The 14,552-nt window shown below is 42.4% G+C and overlaps 1 protein-coding gene across 1 annotated transcript in view; it reads left to right on the top strand.

Annotated features, from left to right (window-relative positions):
• PPIL6 (peptidylprolyl isomerase like 6) overlaps positions 1-14,552 on the top strand; it is a 213,458-nt gene that overhangs the window by 173,501 nt on the left and 25,405 nt on the right. The window contains exon 7 of the mRNA XM_069235469.1: positions 13,474-13,609. Coding sequence (XP_069091570.1) covers positions 13,474-13,609 — 136 coding nt within the window. The remainder of the gene's footprint in view (positions 1-13,473; positions 13,610-14,552) is intronic.

The raw sequence follows: 14,552 nt of genomic DNA, 5'->3' as shown, positions 1-14,552 counted from the left end.
GAGTGATCCCCAGAATTACTCCTAAGGTGAGCAGCCAGTTAATTCAGAAAGGTCCTGAGAAAATGCAAAAGATAAAAAATAAGCAAGCCTAACACAACCCGGGATTCTACCCCATTTGGAGTGGGTGACTCTCTTTTGGGAGAGATAGACTGACTGAATTCCCACACTCCCTGAACAGTCATCTCCTGTTTCATTTCTCCTTCCCCTCAATGCACCTTTAAGGGCTTCCGGGTAGATCCTTATCTGCACAAGACGATCTCTGTTGATACTGCTCTGGGACCTGTAAATCGTGTTCATGCCTCTCCCAATGCACAGGATGTTATCCATTAACTTAACATTATGGGAACAGCTCTTGATTGTTGTTAGACTTGGCATCCTTGGCATGGTCTCCCCTAACTTTTGCCCCTACTTCCCATGTTATTTCTGTGTGCTGGACTCTGTTTTTGCTGTTTTGTTTCCTCTGGACACTTTACCATTGCTGACCAGTGCTAAAGTGCAAGTGTTCCCTGTATAAATTATATGTGTACATTGGCTTATCCATGATTGGCATATTTGATTAACTAGTAAGTCCCTAGTAAAGTGCACGAGAAGTGCCCAGGGCCTGTAAATCAAATGATACTAGTGGGCCTGCAGCACTTGTTGTGCCACCCATAGTAGTGGCCCTGTGACCATGTCTCAGACCTGCCACTGCAGTGTCTGTGTGTGTGTAGTTTAAACTGCCTGCCAATTCGACTTGACAAGTGTACCCAGACATATTAAAGACACCTGTGAAGGAAAAGACTCTAAACCTTGGTTAGCAGGGGTGGATATGGTTCAGCATTACAACCAGACAATTCTACTCCAACCTCCGTCTAAGCTAATCATTTTAAAACTCCTTACACTGATGATTCCTAGCTAGAGCCTTTAGAATTTCCGCTTCCAGTTGATCCTATGGGACACCAAGATCTGTTTAACCTGGGAAAAATGTATACATCTGTTGATGTGATAGCTTGTGGAAAAGCACACAGCCTGAATGGTATTCTGGGTGACTCATTCCAATATGAAAAAGAAAACTGGGCAAAATGCATATCAGCATTTGCTAATGCGATAGCCAGATGTGCGACAATCCCTGATTCATGGAAAAGCGCAGAGGTTGTGCCAATTTTTTTTAAAAAGGGGGAGAGGAACTCCCCTACTAATTACACAGCATTTGGTCTCATTGATGCCTTCCAGAAAGTATTCTGTTGTGCAGTCCCTGGTAAAGAACAGGACTGAATAGACGAAAAAGGATTCCTATCACCTTATCAGGCAGGCATTTAAAAAAAAAAAAAAAAATCTCTTTATGAATTTTACACATACAACATGTAACATTGATTGTCGACTTTCGATGTGAGTTATGATATTGGGCCACAGATTATATAACAATTCACAGCAGGGAGGGTGAAGGGAGAGGGGCACTTACAATATGTGTTCGGACATGTTCAGTTGCGGTATAACATTTAGTATATATCATTTTTAAACTAGGGTAATATCTTAAGAGTTAAGAAAGAATAGACATCCAGGTTCATGCTCTAAGCATTGCTTAAAAACAGTGAATTGCAACGTCCAAGGGTCCGTGACCTACACACCACAAATTTAAATTTTTAACTTATCCTACTTCCGTGTCTCCTGTTGGTGTGAGGGTAGCTGCATGTGGTGTGCAGAAGGCTACTTATTGGTGTATGCAATGCGAGTCATTCTTGAGAGGGAAGATTTACTGCTCCTTCGGGACAGCTGCACTGAGAGTTGTAAACTACGGATATACCCACTTGTGTGTTTTAGCTATTTACTATTAACTTTGACATTGTTATTCAGTGTTGTCCTGCCTAACGATTGCTGTATTTTCACTAACGGATCAGGGTGGATATGTGTCGTCTTTGGCCTCTATTTGTGACATATTGTTGTCCCAGAACCCTAGTCCTTTGATCCCCAAGCCTTTGTCTTGTAAGGATTGAAGAATATGCACTTCCGCCCACTTTAATAGGTCATTTTGCCACCTACTTATGGTTGGTACCCCGGGTACTTTCCATTGCATTGCTATGAGATGTTTAAGTAGGACAAATGCTAGGTCTGCGCACCTCTGTTTCTGCTGATCTTGCTTTGATCTTGGACGTATTCCCAATAAACAAGACTCCGGTGTGGTATGGCATGTGTGATCAACCAGTTCGCTCATCAGGGAAGTTATTTCGTGCAAGGTTCTCTGTATGGGTAGACACACCCACACCATGTGAAAGAAGTTGACATCAGGTTCCCCGCAGCGTGGACATTCAAAATTAGTGTGAGGGAACATACATTAGAGGCGATGCGGAGGCTAGTACGTTTGGAGTAGATAATTAAATTAAGTGAAGTGAAATCTAGAGCCCCGCGGCACCTCCTTTGTCATTTGAATTGCTGTGGACCATACAGTTTGTGTTAAAGGTGCTTGGAGGACCCTATCCCAATTTGCTCGAGATCCCTCCTGCATTGAGTCAATACTCCCCATCAGGGAGCCATATAACCGGGACACAGTGTGTTTGGGATCTGTGTTGGACAGTATAGTGTGAAGTATAGCCGAAGTCGGGGTTCAATATTTCTGCCCTGCCAAGTTTTCTGTATGAGCTGTTTCAGCGCACTATAGGTCAAGAATCGCCCCGGGCCCATTGCATAAGTTTTGTTTAGCTCTGAATATGTCAGAAGGTGACCTTCTCTGAATAAGTCACCTAGGGTTCGTATCCACAGCGCCATCCACAGCTCCAGTGTATGTTGTGCGTGTAGTTTCCTAACACCTGGTGTATCGAGCAGTGGGATCTTGGGTGAGTAGGCGAGGGTAAGAACTTTCTTGCAGACATAGCCATTCCAACAAGTGTGTGCCACCGCCATAAGCCTATTTCCATGTGTAGGAGGAGTTGTATGGTCTAATAACCATGCAAGGGTACTAGTTCTGCCCAGTGTGGATTGTACCGTCTGATTTAGAGCTCAAAGGATTCATGAACCACTGGAGAGGCCACTGCAATTTTGCTGCTGCATAATGTAGTTAATAGTTGGGCATGCCGCGGCCTCCTTTCATTAGGGGTTGATATGTCACTGTAAGTGCCAGTCGGCGGCGGCTATTGCCCCATATTAAATTAAGCATCAACCCATTCAGAGTGCAAAAAAAGGAGTGAGGCATGGTCAATGGTAGTGCATTAAAGAAGTATAACAATCTTAGAAGTATTATAATTTTAGCAATGGCCACTCGTCCCAAAGGCGACAGTGGCAGCGACCCCTAAAAAGGCAGTGATCCTTTAATCGCGCACCCGGCCTAGGTTGCCCTCAAGTAAGTCACCTTTTGTGTGCTAGATTTGAATGCCAAGATATTTAAAAGTAGAAGGGCTCTAGTGAAGCCCGCAGAGCGAGAGATCAGGTCACAAGTGTTCCGGGGTTGGAGTGAGGGGGAATAGGCAGGATTTAGACCAATTGACATGCAGTCCAGACAGATTTCTAAAGTACTCTAATAAATTTAGGAGTTCCGGTAGGGCCGATGTGCTGTTGCGTAAATATATCAACGCATTGTCAGTGTAAAGAGAGACTACATGTTGTTTGTCACCCTCATGTATCCCCCACAATAATGTATGTGATCAGAATTGAGCTGCTAGTGATTCTATAGCTAGCGCAAATATTAGGGATGATAGGGGGTATCCCTGTCTAGTGCCGTGTCCTATGGGGAAACTTAGGGAGAGAATTTGACCTGTTTTAACGCAGGCCATGGGGTTAGAGTATAATATGCTGATCCATTTGAGAAATTCTTGCCCAAAGCCCATCCTACGTAGCACTTCTTTTAGGAAGGGCCATCCTAGAGTATTGAAGGCTTTTTCGATATCCAATGACACTGCAAGTCTATCATGGTTGCCCTCAACTAGTATCTTGCAATCTAGGTTTAGCAGTGAAAGAGGTCGGTAAGATATCACTTCTAGGGCATCTCGGCCTGGCTTAGGTAGAAATACAATCAAGGCCTCACGTTGTGAGTCTGTAATTCGTCCCTGTTGCTGTGCTTCATATAGCACCTCTAGGTATGGTGTTAGCAGCTGTTTTGCAAACATTGCGTAAAATTCTACCGGTAGTCCATCTATACCCGGAGTCTTGTTGAGAGCCAGCTGTTGTAAGGCTGTGTTGATCTCGTCAGTTGTTATAGGTGTGTCTAGTTCTGATCAGGCAGGCTTAAGAGGTAAAACTAGCACTATGAATCAGGTCTTTTGTTTTATGCTCTTGCACTGGAAAACTGGTTTAATCATCCAGAGCATCCTTTTTGCGTTTCTTGATTTTAAATCTGCTTTTGACCTGGTCCCCCGGCACAAACTGTAGCATGTATTATATGACATGGGAATGCCATTGCAGGGATGTGGAATTCCTATAGCCCGACGCCCGGGACATCTTGTTTGGGGTCCAGGGCAACAAGTTTTTATGTTTACTTTGTCCTTGGGACAAGTAGGCCCAACCCTCTGCAGCACAAACCCTTTAGCTGCCTGTTTACAGAGAGTGGAGCTCTCTGCAGTTGAGGTAATGTGTTTCCAAAAGATAATGCTGTTCGAACTTGTGTTTATGGTTCATTATTTGAAAGCCTTCATTATTAGGGTGAGTGCTGTAAATAAATGTTTTAAGGTCACACTTCACTACTGACGTTGGTTCCAGTACAAAAAAAAAAACAAACGTGTATACACATGTTTGAAAAGTTCAGGCTATGAGGCTAAGTATGATGCTCCCAGAATGCTCTCTGATTAGATGCAAATGAAGTGTCATTTAGTAAAATGTGTTGATGCATGCTAGTATTTCCCAAAAATATTTCTAATGGAAAATCAGTATAACCATTTTCAACACGATTATGGGAAGCATGAAAATAAACAAACACTGACAAAGCCAACTGATCTTACATATTTTTATAAGTCTTTTAGTTTCATCAATGCATGTCTTATTTTGACATGGCTTTTGTAACACTTTATTGTTGTGGGAGCTACCAGGCCCTCAACATTGTAACAAACACTGGCAAAAAAAAAAAAAAGTTTTTGAACTCTAAAAGCACACGTTGCCCCCAGTGGCATAACAAAGGCCCCACAGCCGCCCTCCAGGGGGCCCCTTCAGCACAGCACCTGCCCTGAGTGAGTCTGGAGAGGGGGCTCCTCCATGTTCTTTGCAAAGGGGCACCCTCCAGTTTCGTTACATCACTGATTGCCACTGTAGTTCCTGACACTGAACAAAACTACTTTGTGTGCCAATATGCTCCTTGTGGAAGAGCAGAATGCGATCACTCACAGTAAAGCCAGCCGAAAGAGAGAGAAATAGAAGTTTAATAAAAACTAAATGTCTTTGTTAACACCAGACCTAATTAGGGACCAAGACCCACATGTAGGTAGCTTTTTGCATGTCGCAAACAGCGACTTTCGCTGTTTGCGACGTGCAAAAAGCACATTGCGATGCACAAACCCAGTTTTGCAATTCAGTAACCTGGTTACCGAATCGCAAAACGAGTTTGCGACTCGCAATTAGGAAGGGGTGTTCCCTTCCTAATTGCGACTCGCAGTGCAATGTAGGATTGTTTTGTGACCGCGGGCGCAAACCAATCGCAGTTTGCACCCATTTCAAATGGGTGCTAACACTTTAGCAAAAGGGAAGGGGTCCCCATGGGACCCCTTCCCCATTGTGAATGTCACTGTAAACATTTTTTCAGAGCAGGCAGTGGTCCTGGGGACCACTGCCTGCTCTGAATAAATGAAAAGAAAACGTTTCATTTTTCATTTTTGTAATGCAGCTCGTTTTCCTTTAAGGAAAACGGGCTGCATTACAAAAAAAAAAAAAAATGCTTTATTGAAAAGCAGTCACAGACATGGTGGTCTGCTGTCTCCAGCAGGCCACCATCCCTTTGAGGGCCACCATCCCTGTGAGGGCCGCCATTCGCAAGGGGGTCGCAAATTGCGACCCAACTCATGATTATTCATGAGGTGGGCATTTGCGAAGCCCTTGCAAATCACAGATGGTGTCAGGGACACCATCCTACATTCGGATTTGCGACTCGCAAATTGCGAGTCGCTCTGACTCGCAATTTGCGGGTCGCAAATCTGAACCTACCTACATGTGGCCCCAAATTCTTAAAGAAAGTCACAAAAGTGCACCCATGGTATATGTTGTACCCCTATAAAATATTTGTGAACTGTATTTTAGCATGGGTAAATACAATGTGTAGATTTGCTCATGTGAAAATCTATTGAGCATTTGCAAGTTCATTTTCGCTCCAGCCACTTTCTTCCCAACCCTGGAAGAAGTTCTAATTCTGCCATTGTCAGGAGTAAATGTCCAACCTTTCTTATTATGGGAAAATATTAGAGAGAAGCTGGTGAAAATCTTTAAAACATGCAGGTTAGTAGGTTTGCAGACTCAAAGGCATTCCAGCCCTGGAACTATTGCTTACTGCTTCCTCCAGCCCCAGTATGCAGATCTGCAGAAAGGTGGCAAAATAAGGAAATTGCTACAGTAGGGATTGAAACTGCAAGTATTTAAGCCCTACTATGGTAGTAGCCCTGGCATAATCAGAGAGGCTATTATCAGAGCTCTTACATAATGAGATTGCTGCCATAATTTGTCGCCACACTACATGGCACCCTTGGGACAAGTAGATCTTTTTACAGGACAAGTAGATTTGAGAAGCAACCAGTCTCCTGGACAAGTAGATATTTTAATAAATTCCACACCCCTGCATTGGATATTCTCTCCATAATTAATCGCCTGCATAAAGATAACTTTGCTAACGTTCAGTGCAGTGAACAGGGGCAGTAGCCTTATCCAATTACAATAAATGAAGGTGTCCACCAGGGTTGTGTACTTGCCCATACACTCTTTACATTTTATTTGAATGAAGTAGTGCACTTCCTTTCCATCCATCTGCCTGATGCTCCATCTGTTGGAAAGTCAAAAATGTCAATGCTTCTCTCCGCGGGTGACACTGTTGGTGGCTAAACACCTGGAGATCTCCACTTACTACTAAATTGTTTTGAAGAGTTCTGTGCGATCCATGAGTTGGAGGTAAATGCCACCAAAGCTAAGTACATGTCGATAAATCTGCATAAGTCCTATAAGGTGAAGGTTTTTTTTAGGTGGAGAGGCTTTTGAGAGAGTGGGCACCTTTGAGTATCTAGGAATCAAATTGGCAGTAAATATGGCATGGCAGCCTCACATAGATAAAATGGACATAAAGCACATGAAATTTGTTGGTGCTCTGTTAAAAGAGCATAGTGCTTCTCCTAGGAATCCAGTGACTGCTGCACTTAAGATCTATGATTCAAAGGCTGTGGGGAGGGCCCTATAGGGGGCTAAACTTTGTGGTTTCTCCAAGGTTTGCAGAGATGTTTAGGACTGAACATATGTTTTTAAGAAATCTGGGGCCAGATGTAGGTAGGAAAAAATTAGCGACTCGCAAAATGCGACTCTTTGCGACTCGCAATTTCCGACTCGCTAACTGCAATGCAGTAAGAAAACACGAGGACAATTTGCGACTCCCAAATGGAGTCGCACCGCAGATAGCGAGTCCGCTGCTTGCTAGGTCGCTTTTTGCGACCGCGCAAAAAACGAACACGCAATTTGCGAGTGGGTGTCGCTAATTGCGACTGTGCTGAAAATTTAATGCAGGTGCTGCAGAACACTCTGGAAAACACTTCCTGGCACATGATGATGACATCACAGCCAGGAAGTTTACAAATACACCTGGGAGGAGGGAGGACCACACCCATTTCAACTGCAGCACTGCAAAGACACAGAGCTCCAGCAACCATGGCAGAGACCCCAAGAAAGAGGAAACTGAAGTTTGCTGAAAAAGTGTTGGAGGTGTTGACTGAGGAGTGTTGTCAGCACCATGACCAGTTATTTGGCAGGGCAGCCCTCACCGTGCCAGAGACAGAAAAAAGGAGACTGTGGATGGAGATCCAGGAGAAAGTCAACTCCCTGGGAGTCAGCCACCGGAGTATTGAGGAACTCAAAAAAAGGTGGTATGACCTGCGCTCCCGGACTAAGGAGAGGGTGGCAGAGCGGCTCCGGGAGATGAGAGGCACAGGAGGGGGACCATCAACAGTACCACCACCCACACCCCTGGAGGAAAGGGTAGAGGAGACCCTCGAGCCTGAGGTTGTATGTGGGGATGGGAGATCTGGACACATTTGAGCCAGGACCATCAATTGGTGAGTACCATGTGACATGCATGTACCCTCATTAATGCCATACCCCCACCCACCTTGTACACAGGAGCATGCACAACCAAAATAGTTCAATTTCAGAGTAGCAAACACCAGAATGGTGCATTATGGGCAATGTAGTCAAGTAGGCAGTTCATAGGCAACAGTTTATTAGGAAATAGATAACAGATAGTAGATACATCTACTTCAATTGTTTCAGCTCAGGACGAACTATCAGGCTGACTCAACTGTGCAAGTCCTTAGAATCCGTGTTTTGTGAATACACCAACTATGAAGTCATAATATGTGACAATTTGGCCTCCGCAATCTAGGGATGGCATTGACCGACTCCACTCTGATGGGTCATGGTACAAACCCACCACGCTCCTTTCTCACAAATTACTGTCTCAATTCCATCCAGCACGTAGTAGAAGATAAACCTTGGTCCCAACATTTCAAGGGAATAAGTACCCTTGACTTGGGGTTTGTCATTAACAATGTTTTAAACGCCTTAGAGATCATTTGAAATGCTCAATTGCAACAAGAGTAACCACCTTCCTCTGTACTTCCATAAAAGCTAGTACCAGCAAGCAAAAAGTCAGATGGCAGTAGGTGGCTCACTTAGAGACGAGTGCCGGCAGTTGATCAGCATATTGAAAGTAGACCCATTTTGCATGTAGAAACTAACATCCTGGGAACTAACAAGAGGCTTACATCTTAAGAATCAAACTGGCAAATATCTGTTGGATAACTGGGACAAAATGAATGATGAAATCCACCGGGCACTTGCTAACGATCCATGACTCCATCAGAAGTCTACAAAGCCCACATCCAAAAAAAAGGTCTAATAATTTCAAACCGTAAAATCACGTAAAGTAAACAGAACTTAGGAAAACTTCAAAAAGTGTATCGAAAATTTAGCAAATCAGAAATAAAGATAAGTATGAACTTTAAACAGACAGCATAAACGTCTAGTTTGGGCTGCTAAATGACTGCAAGTGGAAAAAGAGCAGCTACGTGTATATACTCTACTGAACAAACGGAATCAAGTGGACCCATGGAGGAACATCAGAGATGAAGTATGCCCAGAATCTGCCAAAATCAGTGTCATTGATGAATACCAGTGGACACTACATGTAAAAAATCTATATGAAGCAATCAAGGAACAGGTCTGCTTGGCACCTCTGTGGAAACCTCGAGCCTGGAGGTGCCATTAACCACTGAGGGCATATGTAAAAATTTAAGGAAAATCAGACCCTCCATTGCCCCCTGTCTGAATAGCATCCAGCACAAGTTTTGAAAGATGTCAATGGCCTTTGGTCAGCAATGTTACTGCCATTGTATCAATCATGCATATCCACTCAGGTTATCCCGGAGAGTTGGAGGGGCTTGATTTTGCACTCTATATTTAAGAAGGACGACAGACAGAATCCAGCAAATTATCATCTCATTGCCCTCCTGGACATAGAAGCAAAGGCGGATGCCTCCGTCCTCCTAAAAAAACTGGAACATTGGTTTGAGGCAAGTGGAATAATCCAGCTTTATGAAGCCAGGTTCAAGGCAAACTCGTCAACTCTGGATAACATAGTGGCACTCTTCTACCTTATCCATCAACCCACCAGTCAGAGACAACACCCCACCTTTAAATTGTGTAAGTGATGTATCTGCTTTCAACTTTGTTGATCGCAGCATGTTGTGGAACAAACTCAGAGGGTAGGGCATTCCAAAAACTCTTTTGGAAGCAATTATATTATTATATACCTTCATATGGGTTAGGGTCAAGCTATCACAGATCCTGGTAACAGGAAATGGCTTAAACCACAGGTGCATGCTTGCACCCTTATTAATTAATCTCTACACTGCCGATATGGGTTCTATTCTGAGACAGTCCAGTTTCGTCCCGCCAAAAATTGGAGTCCATTAAATCACTTTTCTACAATACGCAGATTATATTGGATCACTCCAGAACAGGGATTCAGACAGCACTAAATGTCCTCCACAAGTGTAATTTGTCCAACAACATGGTGGCAAATGGCTCTAAGACTAAAGTAGTACTCTTTTGCAGGTCTCACAAGAAAACAAGCCACACTTGTAGTCTGGGACCGTTACAGATCAAAAGTGCCGAATCATATGATTATCTGGGAGTTTGGCTGTCGTCAAAGGGGAGAGCTAAAGACATCTAAGGCACCTAGAGCAAAGGCAGAATCTGTGATCTTCAGAATATGCAAATTGAATAACTCTCTTGAAAGCCCTTCCACCAAACCAATAAGACGTGTAATAGGCAAAACACTCCTCCAGACGATTAAATATGGCCATGAAGCCTATCTGGGCCAATTTGTCAAAGCCATGAAAAAGTGTCAGTTCAAAACCCAAAAAACGGTTTTCACATTAAATGTATATATATGCGGGTGCCTGATCAGGTTGAAATTTGGGTTAGAAGGACAATGGAATTTGGGTTAGAGGGACAATCTTGCTGGCAGTGTTCCTAAAGTACTATTATATTATCATGAAATTCACTGAAAACCGTCCTTCAGGATGTCTTCTAATCCAGAAAGAAGCCTTGGTCAAGATATCTCCAAAGAGCAATCGCCTCCCTCCGAAGTGACCAAACGGAGTTTAAAAGTTTCAAGCTTTCGCATGTAGTACTAAAAACAGTTTAAAAAAAGCAAGCGAGGAAAATAAGTGACCAGGGAAAAACTCAAGGACTCAGCCATACCTCATCTGCCGGCTCCGGAAAATCTGCCGTAAATTATAACGGTTGCCAGACTGATGGGTTCACAGATAAAATAACTAAACCCTAAATGGACCTCTCTTTCTAAAATTGTTAAGCTGCAGTCTTTGCGCCTGTAAGTACAGTCCTTTAACCACCTACTTTACTGCTGCCCGCCACTTTTGCAAGTTCGACATACTCTGTCAAAACCTCTGTTTCATGCGCATGGAATTCGTACCTGTTATGAGGCAAAGAACTTGGTGTTCTCTGTCACCGAGCCAAATGAGCTGACCAAGTTTGGTAAACATGTCAGACTCATACACACAGGTCTGAAAGAGACGAACAAGGCTTGACAGGCTGTTAGCGGAGAGTGGATAATCTTGGAATTGATTCAGCTATCCTGCCTTTGGTGGGGATTGAGACTGTAAGTACAGTGGGCACACTGTTGCCTTTGAGGAGACGGGACAGCATGCAGACTCTCCCAAGGAACAGAGACGATTTAAAGTTGGCTGAATGGCGATGGCACCCTCCGTTAGGCCATCAAGCATGGGAAGGGCCGTAATGTTGAATTACTATACTACATTAACCTTTTGCATCCGGAGTGACACTAGCTCTGCTAGGGGCTTTATTCACACTATATTGTCGGCACTTGCACTTTATTAGCCACAAACACCTCACCCTATTGTGGACTGCACTTTATAATATTGCAATGTTGAAATACGTCGCTATATTTTAGCTGATTACATAATTGATTTTTATTATTGGATCAGGCACTACCATTGGTCTCGCTGTACTTAATGTATCGCCTTTTCGTGATCAAAACCGTGTGAAATATTTTAACTAATCATACAATAAAGATAAATGATAATGATGATAAAAAGATTGGTGGATCACTAGATTCAACCATATATCTGTTTTTTAAACATATTTACTTCTGGAATTCTGCTATGCTATGATTTGGTCTTCAGTCTCCACAGCCACCAAGCACACTTGTTTAAACTGCAGCAACACTGCTCGTGCTGGGTTTTGCAGACAATCCCTTTTAACTTTCTTTCTCACTTTCATTATTGAACAAACTACCAACATGTCAGGGACCTTTACAAAGGCAAATATAAACTAGATAACCTTTAAAGTGTCCTCCATCTGAGTTCCAAGTTCTGTTCCTTGTGGCTCATACATTTAGCCATGCCTTCCTCTGCTGTATTAGAGGAAAGTAAGTGAGCATGAGTTCAGCATTATAGAAATGTGGCTCATCATGAGCTTTGGTGCTACAGAAGACTGGTTTTCCTGTCCTTCAACTTGTCTTTTAAGTAGGCTGGAAATGCCTGTTGTCATGAAAAGTGAGAGTGGGGTAGTGTTATAACAGATTTACAACCATAGCGTAACAGGGTGAGAGCAGTTGTATAATGGTGGTCACACTCTTCATTTTCATTCGATTGCTACTTGACATTACGAAAAAATGCAAAAAGGGGCAACCCTTCCAAACACAGTGTAAAAGTAAGATTTCTAATGCTGGGAAGATGGTCTGTAACAGTTTGTACAGCTGATGCACCATTATTTCTTGGCAGGTTCGTGTACATTTTAATATGGGAATCCGCATTGTAAAGGGGAATGATCCTTCACATTTTAAAACATAGAAATCTTGATGAACTCTGATTAAACTGCGGTGCCTTTAATTTTTGGATGTAGCAAAAAAAATGTCCAGATGTGCCAGGTCCTTCATTAAACGGTAGTAACTTTTGGGGAGATTGAGACCATTTATAAATAGGATATATTATCTAACTTTAAACTGAAAACAGACAGGTGCAGATGTGCGACTATTTCCTGTGGTTAAGGACACCACAGTCTGGCAGTTAACCGAAAGAAAATGGTTTATTGTTTTTGTATGTTTTTCAATTTTTCTTCAGGGTGTGTTAATACATAACAAATGTTCTCAGAGATCCGTGAGTAGCTGTTCTGGCATTAAACTGGGAAGTTGGAGCTGAGCAGGCGGATGCCTAGTTCAAGAGATGGCTTATGCTAGACAATTTGAATGTTTACAGAAATCCACATGGCCTTGATTAGGTTTCTGCAAACCTTTATTCACCTTTAGCTCTATCATGGCTGCCCATTCCTGTTTACAGATGAGCTTTAGCTCCATATTATCTGTACATGACTTAAAAACAGATGCCCAAGTTTCTATTATGGAAGAAGTACTCATTTGTTTGATGGAATTTGCATTTGATCCACCTGATAAACATTGATGGGCCATCATCCGTTCAACCCCCGAGAGATAACATGGAGGTATCAATTCTGTTTTAAACCCCTTGAGAAAACATGAGTTGATCATTCCCTTTTCAACCCACTTGAGAAAACATTGAGTGTTCATCACCAATTCAACCTAACGTCCTTATGTAAATGGTTTGTAGTCCATATGAAACTAGACACAAGTCTGTAAGTGTGTTTGGCTCACACTATACTATAATAATTACAATCCTTTGATTAACAGAATTTCCTCTAGATGAAATCTTCCTCTTACAAGGTTTAGTCAATATCAACAGCGTGAATTAATGTTTTGGGTGATTTTTTTTCCAGATGAAAACTTTGCAGTTCCGCACAACAAGAGGGGCATTCTGGGAATGGCCAACAAGGGTCCGCACACAAATGGCTCACACTTCTATATCACACTGAAGGCCACCCCCTATATGGACAGAAAATATGTTGCATTTGGGTATGTATACGTTATATGTTTCTTAAACTAAGATTTATGCAGATTTTACAGAAGTTGGTGTTTTTGTAAAGCACAATGTTTCTGGAGAGTTGCTCATTTTAAAGCTGTGTTTTATGGTGGGATACAAAACAGAGAGCATATGTGTCCGTTATTTGAGGTTTTTTACCCTTCTCCCTTACACAGAGATGGGACATCCAAAACACTTCCTACCTCTCAGAGTGTAGCTAAACAAAGCAATAATGAAGGCATGGAACTATTTGTTAAACAGTCTCTTTTTTACCAATTAATACACTTTATGAACTATACCTCTGGGCTGAATGTGATTTCAGTTCCAAGAAGTCGATAGCAGATATGTGGGTTTGGATGTATGAAATAACACAGAAAAAGAGTGAACATTGTTTTTATTTGTTAACCCTTTGCTGCCCGTTTGTTTGCATACCTATGTGCCGGAGTTTTTTTCCCAAACATCTGCATTAGGTAGTTCAAGCACATGCACCTCTTTGATCTCTTTCTCCACCCATGCACGCGGTATCTATAGATTTTTGGGCACATTCAGGGCAATGTATTGGTGCAAAAAAACATATTAAGTTATCATTGCAGACTAAATGTAAGACGTTGCGATGTTTTCATTTTTTAACACGTCCTATATTTTCTTGCAATGCCAAATTGACAAACCTAAATGCTGAAACACTAACTAATGAAATAGTTCCCTGAATGTCTAGATTTTCGGCTACACCAATTATATGTGGGTTCGCCTGGGAACGCAGCCTGCACAGTCAATTATGTAATAATACGTAGATCGCAAAATTGTGGCAGAATCACTGTTTATGAAGCACTGTTCATTTGATGACAAATACCAAACTCAGGACTTTATTGAAATGAAAAAAAACACAATATGTTTTCTAATTTTGTAAGAACTAAAGAATTTATTGGTACGAGCCAC

Source organism: Pleurodeles waltl, chromosome 5 (genome assembly GCF_031143425.1).
Source record: "Pleurodeles waltl isolate 20211129_DDA chromosome 5, aPleWal1.hap1.20221129, whole genome shotgun sequence".
Taxonomy (NCBI): Eukaryota; Metazoa; Chordata; class Amphibia; order Caudata; family Salamandridae; genus Pleurodeles; species Pleurodeles waltl.
This window is presented reverse-complemented; position numbering and strand designations above follow the sequence as displayed.